The 26,119-nt window shown below is 39.2% G+C and overlaps 4 protein-coding genes across 4 annotated transcripts; 2 read left to right on the top strand and 2 right to left on the bottom strand.

Moving 5' to 3' along the window:
• Positions 1-5,256: 5,256 nt before the first annotated feature.
• On the top strand, positions 5,257-8,369 carry LOC103997422 (cellulose synthase-like protein H1). The gene is made up of 9 exons (XM_009418630.3): positions 5,257-5,547; positions 5,620-5,944; positions 6,013-6,138; positions 6,218-6,334; positions 6,420-6,632; positions 6,740-6,857; positions 6,970-7,151; positions 7,261-7,611; positions 7,687-8,369. The coding sequence occupies exons 1-9, from the start codon at positions 5,306-5,308 to the stop codon at positions 8,233-8,235; spliced, it is 2,223 nt and encodes a 740-aa protein (XP_009416905.2). The 5' UTR covers positions 5,257-5,305; the 3' UTR covers positions 8,236-8,369.
• Positions 8,370-8,846: 477 nt separating this feature from the next.
• Positions 8,847-10,093, bottom strand: LOC103997517 (transcription factor bHLH95). The gene is made up of 3 exons (XM_009418761.3): positions 9,983-10,093; positions 9,166-9,609; positions 8,847-8,945 (listed from the first exon to the last, which is right to left on the bottom strand). The coding sequence occupies exons 1-3, from the start codon at positions 10,070-10,072 to the stop codon at positions 8,847-8,849; spliced, it is 633 nt and encodes a 210-aa protein (XP_009417036.3). The 5' UTR covers positions 10,073-10,093.
• Positions 10,094-11,290: 1,197 nt separating this feature from the next.
• LOC135650009 (ethylene-responsive transcription factor ERF110-like) lies at positions 11,291-12,440 on the bottom strand. The gene has a single exon (XM_065169057.1). It carries the CDS (start codon positions 12,438-12,440, stop codon positions 11,724-11,726), a length of 717 nt encoding a protein of 238 aa, XP_065025129.1. The 3' UTR covers positions 11,291-11,723.
• Positions 12,441-14,758: 2,318 nt separating this feature from the next.
• On the top strand, positions 14,759-25,308 carry LOC135648724 (ubiquitin carboxyl-terminal hydrolase 27-like). Its single transcript, XM_065166633.1, has 12 exons — positions 14,759-14,905; positions 17,000-17,361; positions 18,597-18,711; positions 19,294-19,394; positions 19,490-19,717; positions 22,537-22,605; positions 22,728-22,859; positions 22,977-23,111; positions 23,238-23,300; positions 23,393-23,701; positions 24,057-24,352; positions 24,843-25,308. Exons 2-11 carry the CDS (start codon positions 17,227-17,229, stop codon positions 24,348-24,350), a joined length of 1,581 nt encoding a protein of 526 aa, XP_065022705.1. The 5' UTR covers positions 14,759-14,905; positions 17,000-17,226; the 3' UTR covers positions 24,351-24,352; positions 24,843-25,308.
• Positions 25,309-26,119: the final 811 nt, after the last annotated feature.

Below are 26,119 nucleotides of genomic sequence, written 5' to 3' on the forward strand. Positions count from 1 at the left end.
TATTATTGTTTTTGGAAGTTTTAAGTGCAATCAGAGACAATGAAGACAGCGGAGGAAGAACAAAAGCTGCTCTACTTTGCCTGGCTGATACAGAATGGAATGTCATATGAAGCCCAAGATATGAAGAGTGACAAGGGAAGTGTGCTTATCATTGAGTGTCTCATCTTTTTTACTGACTGCAGAGCAAGTTGGGTCTTGGTGATATCGGGTTAACCCTTGAAGGTATGCCCTTTACGCTTGGATAAAGATGATGCACTATGCTGGATTTTGGGTAGCTCTTGTATAAAATATTTGCATGATCATTCAGCTTTTTCATGGTGGTTGTAGGAATTACAATCAGTATCAGAAAAGAGCAGAAAAAGTAGAGTAGGCTACAACAGATTCTTGGGGGTTTTGGACCCACAGTGAGTAGGTTCAACTTCAAAAACACCAGAGTAATTTAAGATATTAATTAGAGAACTTGATTAGAGCAAAAGTTTTGAAACGAATGGGATCATGGAATAGAATTATGTTGGTGCTTGATGCTTCCTTCCATTGTCTTCTTCCACCATCCTTGAATGCAAAATTGTCTGAGGCATGAAGCCAAAGACCACTGAAGATGGCAAAAGGAGGAAAAGGAAGGGAAGGGGCTCAAGAGACCAAAGAGAAGGAGTGGCATGCTGTAATCTTCTGATCCACAGCTTTGTTGTGGTGGTCATCACATGAAAAAGGATAGGTTGCTCCACTGGGGTCACATGGTTGGAATCCTCTAATGAGTCCAACCCAAGTGGCTGTCACATGAAATGGAGGAGCCTTTGTCCCTTGCTATCCTTTTTCTAGGACATGAAGCTTGTGCAGGTCAAAATATGCATGTCAGGGATGGTCCCAATGATTCACAAAGGGAAGCCATTTGGGTCCCTGGATCCTTTTGTCTGTGGTCCTAAAGGTATGATGGAACCATTGAAGCAAAGTCAAGGATGGACATATCAAAATCTACATTGTTCTAGGATGAAAGTTGGGAAATATTACTGTATCTAATTTGTTCTTTCTCTGACACATAGAAGTTATTGGAACAAAACTTGACCTCTTAGAGATATGTTTTCCCTAAGTGGCTTTATAATAATTATGTTCAAGTATCGCTTCCTATCTCTCTTGTCCTCAAAATGTGTAATGAAGAGCAGAAAGGTGCTTGTGTTACTGAGAGAGAGTTTTTAGGTGAAATTGGAGAAGAGACTTCTTGCTTGTGAAACAAGGTGGTCATTTTGTTTAATTGCATGGCACTATTCACATGTTGGTATCAGGTTTCTTTTGGTACTTGTCCTTGAGCCATACAAAGTGTGGTAATTTAGCTTGGTTACAACTTCAAGTAGGATTCCTTTAGCTAATAGGATGCATGTCATGGTAGAGAAAGTTCTTAAAGTTTGATCATGGATTCATTGTGTGTTGTTAACCCTATTGCAGTGCAATAAAATGCAATATATATATATATATATATATATATATATATATATATATATATATATATATATATATATATATATATAATACCCAATGTGAAGTTCTGTGTTTCTCCATTTCTTGTTCTTACACTCTTGTTTTGTGTCTTGCAACTTTGGTATTGCAGGTTATTTTGTCTGTGAGATTAGTTTTGCCCAGGAGCTCTCAACAACAGCAGAAGATGCACTCATGTTTTAGTTTCTTTGAATGAGGGGGACACAGTTTGTTTTAGTAGCCTGATTAACAATTTTGCTATTGACATAATTATCGATCCATAATCATACCTTCTGTGATCAATTCTTAAGGTTATACAAAACTCAGGACTAAGTTTTCTTATATTCACAACTTTCCATTTAGCAAGTAATTAGCTTTAGACATTTGTAGTTCTCTTCATGGACATCAAATATCTGTGTGTGTGTGTGTGAAGCAAATATGATCACATATTCATCACCTTCTTTTTTTTGTATTATATTCACACATGCTATATTCTTTTTTTTGTAAATAGAGTCAAAATAGCTACATAGAAATCACAGTGATGTTTATATTCAAAATTCGCTAGTAAAAATCTTATGAACCGAAAAACAAATGTTGTTGATATGTTACTATTCATTATTGTTCTTGCATGCAAAAAAAAGTTTGGAGCAATTTAATTGACTTGCCCTCTGTATCTAAATAATTGCTTAAAATGATAAATCCATCCATGCATTCATACACAAGAGAATTATTGTTTGATATGATTTTCTTTATATTAATAATATTTATTGTTTTGCTCTACTCCACATTTATTTCACTTTGTTTGTCATACATATAATCCACAACATTTTGCTTGTAAAACAATATCTGCATCTTGTACCTAAATTACAAGGTAGATTATTGTTTTCTTCAGATGGGCATAAATGATTTAGCAAACAAAATCTATATGCCACAGAAGTCTGTCAAAATCATTACAAATTTTGTGTGTTCATAGTTTGACTTGAATAATAGATCAACAGAAGCACTCCAAGGATGGTCCCAATGACTCACAAAGTTGAGTCACTTGGGTCCATGGATCATTTTCCTTGTTTGTGGTCCTAAGCTGAGATGATGATATCAAATACTACAATATATCTAGCTTGTTTGCTTTGATAAAGAAATGGTGGACAATCAAATCTTTCTCCGTAGGAACTCGACAAGACCACTTCCATACTCGTGTCAATTCGAAGTCTAGCATAAAGATTGAAATAAAAGTTTGAATGATACATGCGCGACTTCAATTCATATGCTGGATTTGGATGCTTGACTTATAACTTGATAAGATAAGATAAGATGTATTAATGATGATGATTGGGTACTAATTAAATATTTAAATATTAATATTTATGCATATTCAAATCTTGGATATTGATTTTGATAAAAATAAATATTTAAGATTTTATTTTTAATCCTCCCTCCTCTCATCGCAAAGCTGTAGTATTTTACATACGTTATGAGAAGGTAACACCTTCAAGAGTTAATTTCAGCTCAATATGATAACACTAGATGAATTAGAGATCATATTCTCTATTTGATTAATAAAATTATTATCATCAACACCTTAGGCATGAATGTTAATAAATTATTCGTTATGTAATTTATTCTTAATTCATTTTCTTCACAATTTAGGTCATTCAAGATCCACTATAATACAAATAAAAATCGATGAAACTTGAATGAATTAATCAATATACGTGTGCGAAGAAATTCATATTAAAATAAAAAAAGGCTCATGATATTTTTATTGTTTCTCGAGGACTTAGTAACATAAAAAGAAGATAAAGTATTATCTAGCTAAGAAGCTTATTGGGTCGAGAAGTTTTGCTCGGTATTTAGAAAATAAAGTCTGACATATGAAGAAGGATTGCACTAAATATAAGGGTTGGTTCAAAAAATAAGATTGAACGTTAAGTTTGTATGTTTTGAATCAAATATTATTGAATTTCCTTCTAATACTTAATGAATAGATTTGGGTGTTTTAACTCATATTACTAATAATATGTAATGATTCCTTGTAACTCAAAGTTTAAAAAAATTTATTACTATAAGGAATCATCTCAAAATGAAGGTGATAGTAGTGACAACTTATAGCTTGATGGATCTTGAAGAAGTTTTTTATGTTTCTTTAATTTCTAAAATTTTAGATTTTATTTTTAAATTAGATGAATTGAGATATATTCTTTCTTTTAGTTCTTAAAAACTTAACATATTTTATAATTCAATAAAAGTTGGTTCTAAAATTTTATAAGATAGCTTATATAGAATTAATTTGAATCCTAAATTTAAGAAAACTTTAACAACCTTACAATTGAATGTTGAATAAAGCATAGTTCTATTAATTAAAGGTTCTCTATACTGTGGTATAGATATTTAGGATATATCTCCGAAAAAATGAATGAGAGATTAATAAAGGATAGAAATTTAAAAAATCTAGACTTCGTTAATTTTGATATGAATAGATTAAATTAAAGAAAAGCAAACCCAACATATCAAGAAAAATACCATAAGAAATAAAGAACTCCTTGATATACATATTAATATTTGTATACTACTCCATATTTCATGTTTTAGTGGAGAATGATATTTTATTAAAAAGTCAAGCTGTTAATATCTTTGAGGTGTACACGTGAAGTGAAGTGTTTGTCTTGTATCTTTTTTGGTTTATGAGTTAAAATGGAAGAATGTTAATTATATACAGTTTATAATTTAATTAGTAAGATATATTAAAGATAATAATTAGATTTTAATCAAAACATGAACATCGATATTTATATACATCCAGATCTTAAATATTGATCTTGATCAAAGAAAATATCTAAGATTTCTTTTCTAGGTTAGTCTTAGAAGCGTAATCGGCACTCAAGCTGGTTCGGAACTTAGCCAGAAGGTGGAAGAGCAGTTTCAAGACTCAAAAACCTTGAAATAAGATATCTTTTCCGATGAAGATTTAATTGCGACCCTGATTCAGTCCCTGCCATCAAAGTTTTCTTCTTCAACATCTCGCTAAATCTCTCTCCACCCCACACGGGAAGACGTCTGATCGAAGAAGATGACTCACCATCACACGTTTGTTCATGGCGGAAGAAGAGGACTGGGAATGTGCCTCCAAAGATTAGACGCAGTCATTTTAGCTCAATCGTTCAAGGCGACGGAAGCAATGACGTGCCTCCTTGACCGGACTCCATTGATTCATTCTATAAGGAATCGATTATAAGAAACACTTAATAATTTCAAAAAAAGTTTACCGGATAACCTCAGCAAATTTCAACAAAATGAATGCTCAAATTCAACGTGACATAGATCTAAAAATACAGGAAAAATACCCCAAGATTGTGACACAAATGAGTCTCAAATATGGTCCCCTTGTCACGTCACGTTATGCAGAATGACAATAAACTGTGAGACACACGAATGATCTAAATTATTGCACATCCATGTTAATCCATCCTTTCAGATAGATAAGTTTTGTTGAGAAAGTTGGGAAGATTTAGCAACTAAGACCAACAAGAACTTGATCTCAATTTTATCGTCCACATCCCAAGGCCTCATTTTCTTGAGCTTTAATTATCCTTTTATAATCTTTCGAGTCACTATCATTTCTTTTCCTACGAGTCTTAATTATTGTCACTGGTGCTCCAAATTCCTCATCACTAATGCTACTTGTGGCCGAAAATTAATTTGTAATCAGCAATTTTTTGCATGTCTTTCTTTCCACCACACAAGAACAAATTTTGTGTTCCTCCTACTTTATCTATACAAGGAGAATAAGAGGGACAACTCTGGAGTTTGTAGCTTCTCTGCAAGCCTCTCCGCTACAATGCTCCCTCTCCAAGAAAGAGTTCCCCTCAAGAACTCTCTACAAAAACTCTCGGATGTGCTTGTTCTGTCTCTCCTCCTCTCCCTCCTCGCTTACCGTCTCATCTCACTCCATCGCCATGCCCGGATTTGGCTCATAGCCTTCACCTGCGAGTCGTGGTTCACCTTCGTGTGGCTCCTCTACATGAACGCTAAATGGACCCGTGTGACCTACAAAACCTTTCCCCAACACTTGTCAGAGATGTACGATTCAACGTTTGACGACGCTTTCGATCATTGCTGTTGCTTACCTTTCGTTTCCTGTTGTTTGCACAGTTACCACGATCTCCCAGCCGTGGACGTGTTCGTCACCACCGCAGACCCGACGCTCGAGCCTCCTATCGTCACCGCCAACACCGTGCTCTCCTTGCTGGCCGTGGATTACCCCTTTCACAAGCTGTCATGCTATGTCTCCGACGACGCAGCGTCGCCCATCACCTTCTACTCTCTCGTCGAGTCCGCCAAGTTCGCGAAGCTTTGGGTTCCCTTCTGCAAGAAACATAACGTGAGAGTGAGAGCACCTTCTGTGTACTTCTCCACTGAACCACAACCCTCACACAGTCCCTCCTCGGACTACATGAGAGAATGGAGACGTATCAAGGTCGGTCGATTACTTTAAGCTCGATGAAATGCTACAAAATGTTCTTGAGTTAACGTCTTGATTTGTAGGATGAGTACGAGGAACTAATTCGAAGAATTGAGGCCGCAAACGAAGACCAAATCCTACCTCGCGTGGCTGATGGGTCCAAAGACTTCCTGAAGACTGAGCGCAGAGACCACCCAAGCATGGTCGAGGTAATTAGTGTGTTGCCTTAAGAATCATGCCAACCAGTGTTGTCTTAAGAGCTACTGCGAGAGTTTCCTATTTGGCAAGGTTATATGGGAGAACAAAGAAGGATCCGAAGATGGCTTTCCACACCTAATTTATGTGGCTAGAGAGAAGAAGCCAAAGCAGTCACATCAGTACAAAGCTGGCGCCATGAATGTTCTGGTAATCTATATCCATTCAAGGAACTCTATTTAATTTGCTTTGCCCTAAATGAGACTAATGTTACGTGCCTGCCATGCTTTGACAGACTAGGGTGTCAGGCGTGATGACAAATGCGCCGTTCATGCTCAACGTGGACTGCGACATGTTCGCCAACAACCCGGAGGTCGTACTCCACGGGATGTGCCTCCTGCTGGGAGTCGACGACGAGGTGTTCAGTGGGTTCGCCCAGGCGCCGCAGCAGTTCTATGGAGCTCTCAAGGATGATCCCTTCGGAAACCAGTTGGTGGTGTTGTCGAAGGTCTGCAACCCAAGTTCTCTCTTTCTCTGACCATCAAATGGTTATAAGAATCGTCTTCCCCGTTTCGTTGTCGATGTCGAAGGTGACAGTGTCTTCGTCTGTTTCAGAAAATTCTGCCTGGGTTGCAAGGGCTTCAAGGTCCGTTCTATACAGGAACAGGATGCTTTCATCGAAGAAAAGTCATATATGGTTCGCCACCTGGTCCTCCAAGCATTGAGAAGCGAGGTATCCTAACCTTTCACTAATTGATCTCAAGATCAGTTCTTCTTATTGTTCCTTTTGTCCTTGTGATTTCGTTAGCTTTTTGTTCCATCAATAAAAACCTATGATTGGGCAGGTAATTTATCTTGTGAAGAGCTTGAAATGATCTACGGCAACTCCTTGGAATTTGTGGAGTCGGCTCTCCAGATTACCTCGGGTTACGGTAAGGGATTGCCTGCCAGCCTTTCGAGTCGCGTCGAAGCGGCGAAGAAGGTTGCAGATTGTGCTTACGAGGTCAACACGTCCTGGGGCAGAGAGGTAATTACCTTGATGCATTCTTCCCGCAGATGACTCGAGAAATCATTGAATATGGAGACAGAGATGAGCGGTTTCGTATGGCTAAGACTTTTCGTCTGATGTCTCGCAGATTGGTTGGGTCTATGGTTCGATCACAGAGGATATCCTCACTGGGCTGAGGATCCATTCCATGGGCTGGAGGTCGATATCTATGACGCCGGAGCCACCTGCATTCCTCGGCTGTGCCCCGACGGGAGGCCCGGCGAGCTTGACGCAGTTCAAGAGGTGGGCGACCGGCCTCCTCGAGATCCTACTCAGCAGGAGAAGCCCAATCCTCGCGGTCATGGAAGAAAAGATCATGTTGCGGCAGTGCTTGGCCTATCTGCTCATCCTTGTCTGGCCTCTGCGATCCGTCTTCGAACTCTGTTACGCTCTGCTCCCTGCCTACTGCCTCCTTGCAGACTCTGCTTTCTTGCCCAAGGTAATCAGGTCAGCTTCTGTAGGCTCGACGTAGCTTCAAGCACCGATGACATGAATTGCGGTGACGTTCTTGCAGGCATCAGAGCTCGGTTTTCTCGTACCCATGGCCCTCTTCCTCATCTACAACGTGTACACGCTGACAGAATACTTCCAATATGGCCTGTCGATCCGAGCATGGTGGAACAACCAGCGGATGCAGAGGATCTACGCCCAGACTTCATGGTTGCTCGGCTTCTTCAGCGCGCTCCTCAAAATCATGGGCTTCTCAGAGACCATCTTCGAGGTCACCCGAAAGGACCAGCCAAAGCCCACCGACGTCACCGGCGCCGACGACCCCGGACGGTTCACCTTCGACTCCTCGCCGGTGTTCGTGTCCGGGACGGCCGTCATGCTCATCAACCTGACCGCGCTCGTCGTCGGCTCGATGCGAGTTCTCTGGCAGGCCGAGGCCGGAGAGCTCGGGCCGGGGATCGGGGAGTTCGTTTGCAGCGCGTGGGTTCTGCTCAGCTTCTGGCCCTTCGTGAGGGGGCTTGTGGGGAGGGGGAGCTACGGCATTCCTTGGTCTGTCATCTGCAAGGCTGCGGTGCCGGTTTGCTTCTTCTTGCAGATGTGTAGAAATGCATGATGGATTGCTACTTCCAAGTCAATGGTGGTTTGAATTTGTTGCCAAAACAACATCTCATGCATGAAATATTGCTGTCTTTATTTATGTATAGACTTGATTTTTGTATCATGGATATACAGTGATGTTTGATGTCACCACCCTTGTCCTAATAGCTTAAGTTCCGTTTGAGAAGCTACAAATCATTTAGATTAGCAGTTTCTCTCCTAAATATTCATGTTTGTCCAAGGTTTAATGCTCTTTTTCTTGCCTCTTGTGCATCTCCAAAGTAACTATTGGAGAGAATGTTCTATACAGAAGCTAATGAATCAAACCAATGAAGAATTGGACAGAATCACAAAATGAATTACTTATAAAATAAAACAGCTATCGGATGCAACTGTACAAAAAATCTCTATCTTTGAAGGACCAATCAGATATCAAAAAAGAATTATTTATATTATTAAGAACATATGACCAGATAGTAATTTGTTCTTCACAAGATCCATTTCCTGCAACAACAACATCACACGAGCACTGTGACCACTCAAACAAAAGCTATATTGTAAATGCTTCCCTTGCATTGAGGTGAAGACCATGTTCTAGGGAATAAACTTGGTGAAGATGCTTTGGTCCTAGCATGAAGAAAGCCAAAGTATCATCTCACCAACAGCCAACTTGTAGATCTCTTCAATCATCAATGTCTCAGGGAACTGATCAGAAGCACCAGTAGCCTGTTAAAACAGTAGAAATAGAATGCCACTTCAAGTTCAAATATATTTAGAATATCCCTGAATCTAGTTAATTGTTAATGATTTATAATGGTTATATTAGTTGGCAAAGACATTGTCGACTCATAGATATTCTATGTTTGGATTGAAAATGCACCATATTTATCATTTTTTTGGGCAAAAGAGGAGAGAGAAGACACTGTATACTGCCTGTCATACTTACACGGGCATGGATCATGAACATGCTTCTGAAGCAGTCGGAGGATATACTGGCAGAAACCACCTCCAGCTTGTGCTTCTCCATCACACAGAGGATGGTGGAGAAGAGCCCCGGTTTCCTGGAAGTGCAGACGCTGATGTGTGCGTCCTCTCCGGTCACGCTCAGCACCACATTGGGCGAAGACCAGGTCTGGAAGGATTGAGGGAACCGGGTGACCGACACAGCCGTCGGAGAGTTCATCGCCGACGGCCAGAACTTGCCATGATCAGCCAAGAACGCTTCCCTGTTGGTGTCTGACGCTTGCGATTGCAGCGCCGCTGCCGAAGAAGGCTCGTCGTAGACGACGCCTCCCGTTCGTTCTTGTTTCTTCTTCTGGAGCTTCTGAAGGTTTTGCTGGAGGGTCTTGATGTAGTTCACTGCTTCGTCGACGATCGTTGATTTGTCGGCCTACCCACAAGCAAATTAAAGGGGATCAACTTGGAGAAGCTATACGTTTGACGTGCATGTAAGGTTATTGGCACTGCTCTGCATTTATTGCAGAACCTCAAGCAAACGCGTCAATTCTCTATCTTTCTCATTCGCTCGCTCACTCATTGTTCGCATCAGTACACCAATGCAGCCTACTCTTCTCTGTCAGAGACTGCGGCTCGCTATGAAACGTATACCAACCGATCTCCACTTCTCTTCTTGCTATGACTACTAACAAGAACAGAGATGCTAACCAGACAAAAATGCAAAACCATCACTTCTTGGAATCACTGGAAACAAACAACTCATACAATCAGATCCAAAAGAAGCATAACAAAAGCTTAGTAGGTACCTTTGGTGGTAACTGCGGAAGAAGGGCATGAAGACTAGAGAACATGTTCCTCATCTTCTTCCTCCTTTCTCTCTCAGTCCAGATATGCATCTCGTGGTCCGAATCCCCGACACCGCCTTTCCCCTCGGAGGAGCCCTTCGATGCCCCATTGTGAGCCCGCTTCTCACCCATCAATGGCACAGGACCGGTGGGACTGTTCGAGCACGAACGATCCGGTGCTCGAGTTGCAGCCACCTTTACATTGCACCCGCCGTCGGAATTCTCCGTGTTGGAGAATATCCAGTGTTGGTCATCGCGCCCGAGCCCCACTCGATCTGCCCCTCCCCCACCGTCACCTTCTCCTCCTGCCGCTGCTCTTCTAGACATGGAGTGGAATGCAAGAAAGTGAGAGAGTGGGACAGAAGAAGAGGAGGGAGAGGAGAAGGGTGCTTAAAAAGGTAGCGGGATTGGAAGGTTGCAGTGGGTGAGAAGAAAGATAAAGCAGAACCTGCGTTGTTGGGTGGTCGGAAGCGCCCAAAATACAATCATAAGACGGTGCCGTTATTTGGCGTCCGACAAAAAACGGAAACAAACGCGCACTTGAAAGATTTGCCCAAACCCAGTGGGCCCGCTCAACTCTCCTCCCTCATTTGCCATCACGTTCTCCGACGTATTTACCGAACTGACATTTCAATCCCCTTTTCTTTTACGTGGCTGCTACCTTACAAAATTACGCATATATCCTTCCATAATGTTCTCCCTTTGATATTTAAGTCTACGAGGAATGATAAATAATTTTATATGTAATTAGCGTTTCATTGGTTAATTTGGGGGGCAAAATGGAGGAATACAATGATAGGAGGGTGGCTAAGAAGTAATTATGGAGGGCTAAGAAGGGTTTAGTGAGGGAAGAAAGGGAGTAGAACGCGTCACGCTCCCGCGCAAAATGCAACCACACAAGCAATGATTTAGCCGTTATTTCTCTGTGCCCCATCAAACAAATCTGGCACTGCAACCGCCGCTGGTTTTCTCGTACTTGTACCACTTGAATATACGCGACTCGGGCGTACACGCTCGGGTACCTGCCTATCGTTGGCCCCACTTATGGGTGCCACATGGATGTTGTCACATCTCAAATCAACGTTGCACGTAGGTCGAGCGAATCACTGTTTCCGCCTCATTAAGAAAACCTTGTTGCCTACTGTTTTGGTGACATAACGTAAGTGACGAGAAAACATGGATTAATGTACTGAATTGGAATAGGCACAAAGCATGGATTTTTCTCGAAATCAATTTATGATTGAAGACAGAGCATGGTCGGGTTGACTGGTCAACACAGGGCACGGTCGATCAGGTCAGATTAGAGCCTGATCGATTGCTTTTAGATTAGCGTCATCGAGCCCAATGCGGTCGGCCCGTTTCCACCGCTTCCTAGAGGCATCTCAGGTCCAAGTTGTCCTGATGTTGAATGACTTCCCAGAACAGAGCAAAGCATGTGTAGTCCACATCCGAGAACAAGCCAATTCGATCTCCAACTGAGACAAAGTGACTGGAGCTGCAATGACAAGCCAAAGTTTCTTCGTTATGAAACCATTAGCATGGTGGAAGATCTGAAGAGAACAGGATGAATCCTAGGACTTAGAGAGAAGAAAGGGGAGAGGTAGCTCTGAGGTTGGAAAAGGCAACACTATGCTGAGGACGAAGATGGTGTATATTGCTTGGACTCTGTCGAAGTTGACTGTAGAAGATGATGCGACTGTTGCTATGGAGAAAGCGGAGAAACATAGTAAGAACTTGCACTGTTTGAGGTCATGGAAGATGTGGAATGCGATTCCGCCGCCATGACAGGTGGCAGCGGACCGAGACGAGCGTCCTCGGGAAAGTTAAGCTTGGCTTTGCTGCCCCTGAACCGGAGGGCGGCTTCGTCGAACGCCCGGGCGGCGGCCTCGGAAGTCTCGAAGGTGCCGAGCCAGACGCGGGCCGCTCTGTGTGGGTCTCTTATCTCCGCCACCCACTTGCCCCACGGCCGCTGTCGAACTCCTCTGTACTTTCTTCCCGCTACTTGCTCTCTCAGTCCTGTGGCGGAAGGGTTGGCCTCGTCTGTCGCCGGAGCTGGAATCGCACTAGTTTCTTCTGTTCGGTACTGCTTCAACACCGGGCCTCTCATCGACTCATCCGCCACCCTCTTCTGCCCACCGATGCCACCCTGACCACCCCACGAGGACGAGAACGACGGAGTAGCGCTTAATGACCTCTCCATCACTTCTGTTGCATCGGCACTCTCTCCTGCAACAACTCGCATCAGAGCCGCCACCGTCACCGACGTCTCCCACGCTCGTCCGTCCTCGGAGCACAACCTCACCGGTGCTACCTCCGAGCCCATCACCACCCTCCTCGTCACCGCGGCAGGCGGCGGAACGAACTCGCCGAGTTCATCGCCCGAGTCCCGTGGAACGTTCGCCAGCTTGAACCGGTTCATGCAGATCCCAAGAAGTTTAGTTCAACCATCTGAAGTCGACGTAGACGAAGGCAAGCGACACGAACAGCTATAAATTCACACAAAGGACATCAGACACTAGCAATTCAAAGTTGTCGTCGTAGTCGTCGCCATGCATTGGGCTGCAAAAGTTCGTGGTATGGATTTGACTCGGTCCGATCTAATCCTTGAACTGGCTTGGCCTTCAATATAACCATGATTAAGAAGTATTGTTATGGTAAATAACTTTTTTAGCCGTGACATTAGGGTCGACGCGGCTGGTTCAGGGGTCCGAACGGTTGGGATCAAGCGTGACTCCTCTCGGGGTCTTGTGGCGGCCGATTGCGGGGGGTCTGGCTGGAAGGCTCCGTGACGTCGGGTTGGGTCGGCTCCGGTCGAGTACTTGCACATAGGTCGGGTCGGCGGTTCGGCCCGACCCCTCCGACGATCAAGTCAGTGATTGGGAGATGAGTTTTTGGGTGAAGTTGTGCTTTTGTGTGCTTGCCTCGTTCGTTTGGGGCCTGGGAGTATTTATAGGTGAGTTTGATGTTATCTGATGTGCCACCCTGTCGGGGCAGGGCCGTACCTCCGATGGCGCCTATCGTCGTCGTGGGCGTTGCGTGGAAGGCCGAGCTGCCGCAGGGTATGACGAGCCTCAATCGACTCCTTCCCCTGCCTCGGCCGATCGTGCGGGGTCAAACGATGAGGTCGTCTGGGTACGGTGAGTGAGGGTGCACATTATGTTGATGTTTAATGCTCGCCCCCTGGAGCAGTGTGCCGTCCAGGGGGGCTGACGTCGTGATGTATTACGTCAAATCCGGTGTGTTACGCTCAAATCTGTTTTTACCCCTATCAAAGTATGACCTCAATCCACTTGGCCAATTCAGTGACAAGGTCAAATCATGTATTATCTTCTACATGTTGAACACAAACATAATTGTTTGACCACCATTAAAGAATATAAGAGGTGGTCAAATAAATGGAGCTATTCCATGCACCAACTGCTGATCACATAATTCTTTAACCATGGTGACATGTGGGACAAAGCCACTGCATTTTTAACAGCTACATTAATTGACCCAACATTCTTTAGGAGATGTTTACACCTGAAAAGAGTGCAAGGATTACATCAGTGACCAAACCTTGAAATCATAGAAATTGATTAGCATAACACTTTGTGACTGCAAGGCAAATTTGAGGTGGACAAGATGGATTAGCATAACAATGGCTCCAAAAGGAAGTCAGTATCAATCTGTCATGGAGCAGCCAAGACACCCTCTGAAGGACTTTTCTTCACAACAAGAATTGGATGGGCAATAAGATATTTAGTTGGGTAACAATTATAACAAGGTTTTATTAAGTTCGTATCATTTATCTCTCACCTGCAATCATGTATACAAAACACTAATAAAATATTTACTTGAATTTTATTATTGAAAATGATGAGCAACTTGATAAAAATATTATTTTAAGTATAAAATTTCAGAAAGCTTGATCAAGATATTATTCATAAAATGAAATAAAAATTAGATGATTATGATTACAAGAAGTGTAGAAGTCTTATATGTTTATTGGATATATAAATTTTATAAGATAGTTATTATGCTAACTTTATGGATAACTCGAAAAATAAAATTTTGTATCGATAAGAATACTACGATGAATATATGGAGTTATTAGAAAAAAATACTAAAAAATTATTCTTATCAGTATGTAATTACTCATGAACAGAATTATCTAAAATTGTATGAGAATAATTAAAGAAAATATATAAATATTGTTGCTGGAAGAATCAAAACAACCAATAGTAATGTGATGAAAGAATGTGGGAGGGTTAAGAATATCTTACTATAATCCTTAAATAAAGATTTAAATGTTGTATTAACTAAGGATATTGCTCTCATCAGAGTTCAATAGCTACAAAATTAACATAGCTTACTTAAATAATTGGAATACTAAGATTTTATTATCATGGACATATTCGAGAACTAAAAAAACATTTACTTGATTTAGGGGGCCAATACACACACACACGCAAAAGACAAACTTGCACCACTCTCTCTCGACCTTTTTGTTTCGCCTCCTTCTTGCTTCGAGTCGACTCAAAGGACCGGCCAATAAACCGTTGCGGACCGGAAAAAAGGCTTCCGACGGTAATTGAACCCGCGGTCGGCTCACCAAATCAGCGCCCAAGTTCCTTTAGATCCGCATTTCCGTGTTTTAATTGTCGTGCACATGGTTGATGGCCTGATGAAATCAGGGTTCGGCTCGGCTCGGCTTGGGCTGTGACGGGTCGATCAGGTACAATCACGGCCTATTTAACTGGAGGAGAAGCGAAAGAAGAGCTGAGGCCGGACGCCGGAAAAAGGGGCGGGAGCTCAAGAGCCCTTCTCCTCCTACTCCCCTGGGGAATAAGTATCGATACAAGTTGGTCTTGCCGCTCCATTACGGGAGTGTTCTTGTTTGAGGTAATCGATCTCTTTCAGCTGTTTTTCTTTCTTGGCGCATTTCGTTGTGTTTCTTCCTGAACGTGGGCTATGCTGGTTCTTGAAAGATTTGTGGCTAACTTGAGCATCAGTACCTAAAAACGCACAGAGTAGGAATATTGATTTTATTGATAGGATAGCGGCAAGATCATTCGTGATGTTGTCCATCGAAGGATTCCTATTTTAGGGTATGGAGGTCTTTTAGGCCTTAGTCTTCATATGTTGTGAACTAACTGAAGGAGTTAGAAAGTGTAATCGACGGGAACTTGGTAGGAACAGAACTAGGTTGCACTTTTAACTGGTAAGAACAGGTCATGAACAACACAAGAGATGTCAAATATGTTGCACACAAAGTCTAATAAGATCTTGCTGCTGTTTCTAAGTGGCACCTCTTAGGTCTGCATCTGTCTTCCGGTTCAACTACTTTGCATTAAAATTATCCTGATTAGTAAGACAATATAAAATGGTTTATCATTTAGTGGCAGTACTCATATCAGGAGCAGCAATCTGAAGACTATTATGCCCATAGCCCTGTGACCAGAGATAAGAACCTTCCCTTCTGAACTATCCATTTCACTGTTTCGGTGCATTTGTGGATTGTTTTTTCGACATGTCCTAATCACCATATATGCACCTTTCTCATTGTTCTCTATCCGTTGAGTTTCTAGTTGTTTCTAGTTGCTTATGGATATGATCATTTTCCCTTCTGAGTTGTCCATCTTAGTACCATAATCATTTTTACTGCATTGTTACAAATTTATTTATCCTAAGGAGTCAATGGCTCATACAAAATTTAAGATGTTCCTTTCAGTTACAACTATTTCATTTTACTGTGTGCAATCTCTTCATCTCGTTTCCTAATAACTTCCTACTTTGTTTTTTTTTGGGTGTAATTTGAAATTTTAGATCTTAAAATTTTTTATTGTAACTTTCATTTTGAATGTGCCTTTGCTGTTGTTTCATCAATCAAATGTCATCATTAGCAAACATCATATGCCATGAGATTTTCTTTTAAATGGCTAATAAGTATCCCTTGCAAATGTTAACAGTCTACTTTTATTTGTTAATTTTTTGAGAAAAAAATATACATCATGGAATTTTGTTTCAAATATGTCATATAATCTTATTTTCTCTGAAATATATGCGACATGCTTTTCTGGTGATAACATTTTATAAAAATACTTATGAGTTATGAGCATCAATATCATGATATTCCCTAAATATCCAGTTCTTCCTCACTTCAGCAAGGTGATATTTGTTTTCCAATTTGAACTAAAGTTGCATTTCTTGATAAAGTTGCACTCTTCAAATGTGTTTTTTGAATATAATACACATTTTTATATGTTATGTCAAAAAGAGTTTAGGATCCTTTCTTCTAAAAAAGTTAATTTTTTCCCTAAACAAGTAATTAATCACTTATGATGAACCATCTGTTTTGAGCTGTTATTACCTAGTAATCAATAAACTTGGTCATCCTTGAGATTTTTATGTATAGATGTGTTGAAAAATCTAACCATACTTCGAACTTTTCTTATTCATGTTATTGTTTCTTGCTTTTTTTCTGGTGTGAAAGGAAAAAGGTTAGGTTTTGAGTGCTGTTATTTAGTCACTGGACATTGATAGCATATGTGTCAGTGAAATTCCTGAGTACTATAATTTGAGTATTCTCAGCTACTGTCAATGAGCATCTTATAAAATACTAACCTGCAGCCTAAATTGAAGTAGACATGCAACATGGACTGAAATTTCTATTTTCCATGATGGAACTTATTATGACTTGAAGCTCTAAGAGAGTATATATTAATAAATAATGTCCCATGAGAAAATGTCAAAACTATTTCCATTTTTGGGGCCTCTGTGGACTGGAATAATTAGTGTAAAGAAACTAGTGAGGGCACTAACACTCTAGTTATGCATTTGCTGCCTAAAAATTGTTTCTAGTTTAAAGAGCCAAAAGTCCATGTTTAATTATCTACCATATGTTTCTAGTATGACTATTTTTTTATTTCTTTTGGCCTTATCTATAGAAATCAAAACTGCTATGTATTTGCTTTATGAAAGTATATGTATATGCAGGCCAATCCATTTCAAGAGCATCCTCTTTAAGTGCACAAGCTTAACATAAATCAGGACAGGAACTCAATTCGGACACAATGAAGCATAAAGAAGTAAATATCTACCATCTTATCCACAAAGTCAAGCATGGATACAAGATATTATCAACCAACAAAGCATTGAATCTGTCTCAGTATCATATTGTTGCTAGTATTCTTGGGATTGGGATTGGGATGACAGGCTTGTAGATGGCACTGCAAGAAAGGAATATTGGTAGTTTATATCTACCATGGATGACAGGGGGAAATGATTCATCTGAGATCATATATGTGGCTGGTCTAAAGAATCTTGGGAACAATTGCTTTCTTAATGTAATATTACAGGTGAGTTCCTTTTCACCACCAAAGCAATTTTTTAAAATGTATGTTGATGAATGTAACATTACAGGTAAGTCCCATTACATCATAAAGCAATTCACAATTTGTATGTTGATGTTCATGAATGCTTCACTGATGGTTGTGCCAATTTGAAACGTTTGAGGAAACAAAATTGAAAACTTAACAGTTTAGCTTGAGAACAGCATGGAATATTGTCATATACCACTCTTAGTTTATGAATCTATAGCAAGGTGCTTACTTTAAACTGAGAGTTGCACTAGTTCACGCTTGCATAATACTTTTCAGGATCATGTAAAAAGAATTATTTTATTATTATCTTGAAAATTTGAAAATCTATATGCGCTAATGGCACAACCTTATGCGTTCAGTTCATTGCAAGTGATGCCTACAAATGCATTCTACATCAATTCTATGCATTACACACTTAAATTTGCCTCTTATTTACCAGGTATATTGTGAATACTTTGTTAAAATTTCTATTTTTATGTAAAAGTAGTTTGAATGCTTACACTCCCAAATGCATAATTTACTAAATTTCCTGGAGGGCTTGAATTGTTGACACATTTGATACTTTCTAAGTCATGATATTGATGCCATTTTTTAGTGCCTTGAATCACTATTGCAACAACGACAAGCCATAATGTATGAACTATTTGGGTTCGACTGTATGGACTTATTCGTATGATTGAGGTTTGTTAAGGGAATTAAATCACAGAATATTGCTAATTTTAGTTTGTACATTATGAGGATTCAGTTTGGGGTTAGCTTTTAAATAGTCTGGGATGGTAAGCCCAATTCGCAGGGTTACCAGGCGGTAACGTTTGTACCGACCCAGATCGCTGTAAAAGGAGAGGTCTGCATCCCAGTACATGTCGGGATCAATAAAACTAGTTGATATGTATCTGTTTGGACGAAATTGCAGTTTCTTAATAGAGCATCACTAAGAGTACTAGGAGCTCTATTTTCAAAGATTTCTGAATGAATATGCTAAGTTTTTATCATCTGGAAGTGTTGATCGAACTCTATAAATTGATTTACTTACGGTCTTAAGCCAACACCAACACATACTTGGACTTTCTTCCAGGTCGTTTATGATCACTTAGTGCATTTTCAATCAAATGTTTGGCTAGTTATGGTTCTAAGCTGCATTTAAGGTTCTATTACTTTTTCATTATAATTGCTGTTTCTAATTGAAAGTTATGAAACTATTTTTTTTGTAGGCACTTGCCAGCTGTAGCTGCTTTGTTTCCTTTCTTCGAAATTTATTGGTTATGGATGTTGAATCAATTGAAGAATATATGCCGCTTCTTGTTACTTTGACAACATTGTTAGAAGGTAAAATTACTAGGGGGTATACTATGTTGTAACCATAGTTTTTAATTTTATCTGGACCAATATATATTAGGCAGTATTTATTGGTCCGAGGCTGAATTGACACATGGACGAGGCTTTTTTGTCCATTTCAATACAGTTTCCAGCCCTCCCCTTTTAGTTGTTTTTTTTCAATAAGACACTTCGTCTTTTCATGTCCTCACGTTCTCTCTCTCCGCCCCCTTGATCCCTGTTCCTTATGCTGCCTGTCACTGATCCCCATTCCTTCTCTTGCCACCACCTTTTCCTCCAACTCCTTCGCCTGCTTTTCCTCCTCTTCGTGTTCTCGTGTTCCTCCGAAATTTTAATGATGGTTGTAATGTATCCAAACCCCTATCCATTATCTGATAGGTTCCAGATGGATCAGTTCTTGGATTTGGTGTTTTATTAGTGTTATATCTCCCTTCATCTGTGATAGATATTTCATACTTCTAATGTTTTTATGACCATTTAAAGTTTAATATGTGTTATTGCCTAAATTGTAGCTTAAAGTTAATGTGCAATTCATTACAACTTCCAAATTAATTTTGGTTACCTATTGTTTAGATCTATGTATTATTCATGATGAAAGGACTATTTTGGATCCACGAAAAGTGATGCTCGCCTTGAGCTTTTATGTTAGCAGTTTCAAGTTAACTAGACAACAGGTAGTGGTTAAACAGCTTTCACATTCAAAGACTTCACTCATTGTCTAATCAGCATGTACGGATTTTTGTCTGGGTTGCCTTCTCTTTTTATGTAGGATGCTGCAGAAGCATTTCTTCATCTTTTATGTTCTGTGGAAGAAGAAGTTTTGCAGTGTTATGCACCACATAGCAGTTCTCTAGCGGAAATCACTGGTCTTCCTTCTAGGATACATAAGCCAAAGAGCAAAAGCCATACAGACTATGAGCAATGGAGAAGGTATATTTATGGACCATTTGATGGAACAGTTGGAAGCATATTAACTTGTAGAAGCTGTTCATCCATGGTAATGGCCTTTCATATCTTGGATGATGATTATCGGGTTCTGTATGTACCATAGTTCAATTATGTGAAGTACCTAAAGTACTTGCTATTGGAGTACATAAATATTTCTATGCAAAACACAGTTATATTTCTTTGACCTTTTGAATTTTATTTTTCTTCAATTTAACCGTTTAGATGCACAATTTTTTGTTAGATTTATACCTGTTTGTGGAATTTGTTGATAGCCAGTTATTCTGCATTCCAATCTGCACTCAGATGTATGTATGTTTAGTCTGTTTATTTTTGTCTGCAATCTACATAATGGGTTCTCTCAAGTTTCAAGTCTATAATTTTTGCTTCTTTTTTTAGGTTTTGTCACTTAACAGTAGACAAAAGCTTCGAGTTCAAACATGAACATTTCATAATCATTCCAAACACAACTGGGGCAAAAGTTCTTGCAAATATGTACTCCAGAAAGTGGTAAAATACTACTCTAATTCTAATTTAATTGAGTAACCCACTTCACGATTTCCTACCAAATCTAAACTCTTGGTGGCAACATATAGCTCACTTTACAGCGTATAATTTATTGAGACAAACTCAAATCAGATCATGTAAATCTCTAAAATAAGACAAAAATAAGGCTGAAAATATTAAAAAAGAAATGATGACTGTTCTTATCTAGTGGATTACAATCTAAGACCCAACATCTTCTTGTCCCATGAAATTTATGCCCTAGAACCCTAGAGATCTGTAGCTCAATTGTGAAACTCTCCAAACAAGTGTCAAACAATTCTTTCCTTGGAACTGTATGTCAGCCTTTTGTAGATGACTTGCAAAGAATAAACCATCAATTCCAATGCTTATTATTTATGAGGGTTATGCAGGACAATACAATGCTTGAATATAATTGTCTCATTTCATGCTAAACTTGCTTTTTGTCATTGTAAGGATTTAATATTTAATGCTGTAGTGGATGACATCAGCCTGTATTTTGTTTTGCTAACTATTACTGGTACAATCCAAGAATGCTTTTTGTCAGAGACGAGACATACATGGGATGTCCCATATACTCTATATTCTTAGTTATTCCATCTTTTCTATTAGGCTTTTTAAGGACTGAGTAGGTAGACTTGATTTTCAATCTTATAGGTATTTTGTTGAGTATTATGTTCAGCCTTCTGATTATAAAACCAAGCTCCAACATTGCAAAAAACATTTCTTGAAATCTCCAAGTGAAAATTTTGCAAGGCATTGGTGATCAACTGTCAAGAGTTCATGATCATGCAGCCAAGCCAACTGGTAAGGTATCTTCTTCTCTCCAATCTTCAAGTTAAACTTCTCAAAGAAATTTACCAAGATATTCTCTATTCTTGTCCCATCGAAGATCATTGTGATACTTCTTTCGCTACACATTCTGATAGCTGTAAAGACACTTACATTGTGCAACTTCACCAAGTCGATTGATGCCTTCTCTAGTTCTTTGATTCCTTAGGGGAGCAGATTGGTTTCTTTTATCAAGAACACTTAGATTTTAGAACTTAGGGGGAAGATTGATCCAATAAATATTGGATCTCTATTATTTCAGGAAAGGCAAGATGATGTGGTGGAATAGAGATTAGAAGAAATAGTATGATTTTTTAAGAAAACTATGTTTGTGACAAAACCATCGCTCTTTTGAGGTACCAGTGAGCTACTCGGTGGATGGAATTGATTAATTTCTTGAACTTAATGGTTTCAACTTCAAATTTAAAAGATCAAGGAAGAGATAGCTAAAGAGATGTCAAGAATGAGATACAGGAAGGGCTGTTGTCATACGAAATTTGATAGAGAGCAGATGCAGGGGAAACTAGAATAATATAGAGGAAAACATAGACAAAGGCTTCAAGCCAAAACACAAACTTCCATTTGTATTAAACTGAAGGCGTAGTTGACTAACCTAATCGAGCAAATATCAATTTAATTTCTTATAGACAAATCAAAAAATTAGGATAGCTTCACAGCCCATAACTTATTGAGATAAGGCCAAGCAAACCATACTAATATCTCTAAGTAAGTACACAAGTAAGGCCAAAAATATCCAAAATAAACAAAAAAGTACTATCTGGATCAAGGTTCGTAGTTTTGGTTACCAAATGTGTGTGTTGATCCATGGCCAGACCAGTACTGATGTGGTCGTATTGCGAACCATTGGGGAGGGAGAGGAGGGGAAGAAGAAGGTAGAGAAAGCAAAGAAAGAAGAAGAACGAAAAGAGGAAAAAGGAAGAAGGAAGAAGGAAAAGAGGAAGAAGGAAGTGAAAGTAGAAGGAAGAAGAGGAAAAAGAAGATGGAAGAAGAGGTGGAGAAGGAGAAGAAGGAAGCGTATTCAAAACCATGTTGACAACGTACAGCAGGTGGCGGAGAGCTAGGCGATGGCGGACGACAACATTCCATGCATGGAGAGGGATCGATCGTGAGGAAAGACGAAGAAGTTGCAAGCACTAATCATGACTTTTGACTTCTCTTTAATCCTTTTTTTTTGTTTTATGGATTGGACTAGATCGGCCTGAAATGGGAGCGGTCCGCATCTCGGTTTGGGCTCAAACCGGTTAAGTTAGCCCGATGAAAGCCGAACCATGCAAAATTGCCATCAATGATCAGGATTAATCCTAATACAATGGAAACCAAGACCCAACCATATCTATCCTGCATCAGTAGCTTTTGAACTTCTAATAATATTTTTGTTGAGTATTTTTTATCCTTGCAACATTTTCAACATTTTCTTTCATCTATATTTTGTTTTGCATATTTGCAGCTATAAGTTTCCTTAAAATTAACCATTATTTTTTCTGGCTTCTACAGCTTTCAGTGGATATTGAGCATTTCCGCTCATTATCCCTCTCACCTGCGCTGGATGGAAATGCAGATATTGTATGTCCATTGAGGGTCTCATTTTGTTTGTTCTGTATGTTTTAGTCCTTATCTAACTTATATATTCCTTGCAGACAACCCTTAAAAGTTATTTATTTTTCGCTTTTTTGTCTTTATACCAGATGGAGGTTTGCAGCATTATAGATTGCCTTGAGAGGTTCACTGCATTAGAACATCTGGAGAATTTCCGCTGTGGTCGCTGTTGGCATATTGGTGCTTTAAAGTACTTGTCCGTCAGTGCAGATAAGGATGAGGTGCTTTCATTTTGCATCATTAGTCTTTCCTGTGGCAAGGAAAAAATCTTGCACTTATTTCATTTGTATCAACGAATATAGATCCAACTCGTGGCACTTTTTTTTGTCATCATACAGGAAAAAATTGACAAGCTTAGCCACTGTGTCAATCTGGACTGTTGTGATTGCAAAAGTCTATTTCATCAAGAGGAAATAAAATGGACTGGGTTTTCTTGTGCTTTAAAGCAACTATGTCTCACTCGATGTCCCAAGGTATGAAGTAGCAAAAGCATTGTTTTGCTACCTAGCTTTTCTCCAGGTGTTCAGGTGCCATATCGTCAACTGAACGAGAAGAATATCCAATGAAATTTTATGATGATATAAATATATTTCTTCTAGATTTTGTGCATTCATCTGCAACGTGCTTCAATGAATGACAATGGTGATCTCATCAAACTTCAGGTTTGCAAATTTGTTGAATTCAGTTGAACTTTCAAGATTTAATTACTTTGATACATCTGCTTTATTAAGAAACAACAATGTTCTGATTGTAGGGACATATCTCCTTTCCTTTCATTCTGGACCTCTTTCCATTTATGAAAGCCGGGAAAATTTTGGCAGAAGAATTCCCAGTGCAATGTACTCGGAGTAATGTACAGAGGCAGCAGCAGCCACTAGATCCTCGACTGATCCAAATAAATATGCAATATAAAAAACAATTTCTAGGACATGTCTATGGAACTGGGAGAGAAAATCTGTTGAATGGTTTTCCAATAAACAGTTTTCAGAGATCAAGCAATGAATTGAAATCAGATGACTCATCTGCTGAGACTATTATTGAGGACAAAGTCGAAGTTGCAGAGGTGAGAGTGAAATGGTCAATTTAACTTTTAATACCAAGGCGAGATTAGATAAAATGGTGCAATTGTCTTATTTCTCCTAGTAATTCATCTTACAATATGCTAGTTTGGATGGTATTTCCTCTTACAACACGAATAAATCAAACTTAATGTCTAGATGTTTGTTGTTCTGTTTTGCATGTCTTTTCTTCTCTAGTAATTCATAAATCTAAATGCATAAGGTTTTGCCAATTTATATTGGTGCATTTATTTTATGTTGGAAGTAAGGAATTTAACTTGAAACATAGCTGCTCTCCAAAGACTTGTTCAGACTACCTGTATGCTGTAACTTAGGCCACTTGGACTACCTCCTTATCAGGTGCAGGCTCGTGAAGTTAGTAGCTCATGCTCCTCAGCGAGTTTCATGTATCTCCTTACTTCTGTTGTTGAGCACTATGGAAGATCAGGAAGTGGTCATTATGCAGCATATAGGAGAGTAACAAGTAAATCAGGTGCTGGCAATTCAATGGGCACACAAGTAACTGAACAAAGCCAATGGTTCTATGTCTCTGATCATGAAATATCAGATGTCTCGGAAGAATCTGTTTTGTCTGCAGAAGCCAGCCTACTTTTCTATGAAAGAATTGATGGAGACTTTAATACTGTTACATAAAGGTGTGACATGTAACCACTCTCCTGTGCAGTTTTTACTTGTTCCTGCTGCTTGTTGATTTCATGCTTTATAAACTTCTAAAAAGAGAAATGAGATGGATGCTAATTTTTTTTGTCAAACATTTTTTATTACTATTGTACCCCTTATCATACAGTAAACTTAATACTTTAAGACTAGTTTTGGAATATAAACAAGAAACCAATGCATGTACTTAACTGATTATGATTTTCTAGTTTAGATTTAATAAATTTTTTAATGTGTATTCGTAGCAGAAGAATGTTTCTCATACCCACAACGTGCTCCAGTGAAATGCCTCACATATATTCTTAAAAGGAATCTGATTGTTTATTGTGAATGATAGCCTATTGTAATAAAACCCTTTTTTTAAGTCATTGAGGCCTTTTTTCCTGATTTGGATGCACATGTTTACTAGTATAATAATAATGAGTATGTTCGTCTAACTTACGGTAATATTCTTGTTTTTCTTTTCAGATAGACAGACTGCAGCAGCCCAACAAATACAGAAAAGAAAAAAAAAACATTCTATGACCATGAATTCAAACAAGCATGTGCTCTGGTCATCTGGTTGATGATTTCTTTGAAGTATTCAGACACTAGAATCTTTACAAATGAAAACAAAAATCAATTTCGTCTTGTGAGGAAGACAGAATGTCCATGTTTCTTTTCAGTGGTTGGCTCTGATTCTAAAGCTTTTGCATAGTTTGTCCCAATGTGGTATGTAAACCGAACAAAGATTTAAAGAAGAATTTTGACAACAAGACAAACATCAGAATATAAGGGAATGGAACTGCCACCACATTGAATTGACATGCATGTAGGCCAATTTCATCTCCATCTCATAGGCCTAGGTTGTCAAGGGTATATTTCTGTTTCAGGATGATACTGGGATGAGTATATTGTTGCTTCTTGCAAAAAATGAATACATTGTTGTTGGTAATTGACGAGCATTTTTAAGTGAATAGTGTTTGCATCAGGGCTTTTTAGATCATTGTAGTCACATCAAATATTCTTCAAGATTTACTAATTTCTATGATGACTTCAGTGACTGCATCCTCAATTCTACTATACTAGTATGCTTGCTATCTTGGATCCTGATTCAACTGGCATGGTTGTGACCAGTTTCCCATGTATCACCCTGGGTAGGAGAGCTGAAGGTGCTCAGGTAATTGATATTAGCCTGTCATTCTTGAATGATGCATCACCCTGAATAAACCTTTGAACCACATGTTTTATTTGCCATATCCAATTTCTTTTAAGTTTACTTAAAGTATGTATTTCAGTTTACAGCTTAAACACTGGATTTAATGCCCAAGTAATTATGTTGATTGATCATCCTGTATAGCAATTTCAGCTGGTGGTGAAGAGTGTATAATGGAATGGTTGTTTTCTGATGTTGCTGCCATATTATGTAGCTGGATGCTGTTAGATTTGATGACTGATTTAATTTTATCATTATCTTGTCCATGCTTTTATGGTAGCTGATTATTTTGGCAAATGAAACTGTTAATCTACATTGTCTAGCGATGCAGGCCTGACATAAAACTATGTACAACTGCCATTCCAGCGAGCAATTTTTGTTTGGTTGCAGGTAAACATGACGAATGCTATACTTGCTGATTTCTGGGTTATATATTTTCTACTTAAATATAAACTGTCTTATAAGTTTTTAAAACGTTTATTGCTAATATTGAGCTAATTACATATTATCTTCTATAGTTAGATCTTATTAGTATTTCAGTTCATAAACT

This window comes from Musa acuminata, chromosome BXJ3-9, assembly GCF_036884655.1.
Source record: "Musa acuminata AAA Group cultivar baxijiao chromosome BXJ3-9, Cavendish_Baxijiao_AAA, whole genome shotgun sequence".
NCBI classification, from domain to species: Eukaryota; Viridiplantae; Streptophyta; class Magnoliopsida; order Zingiberales; family Musaceae; genus Musa; species Musa acuminata.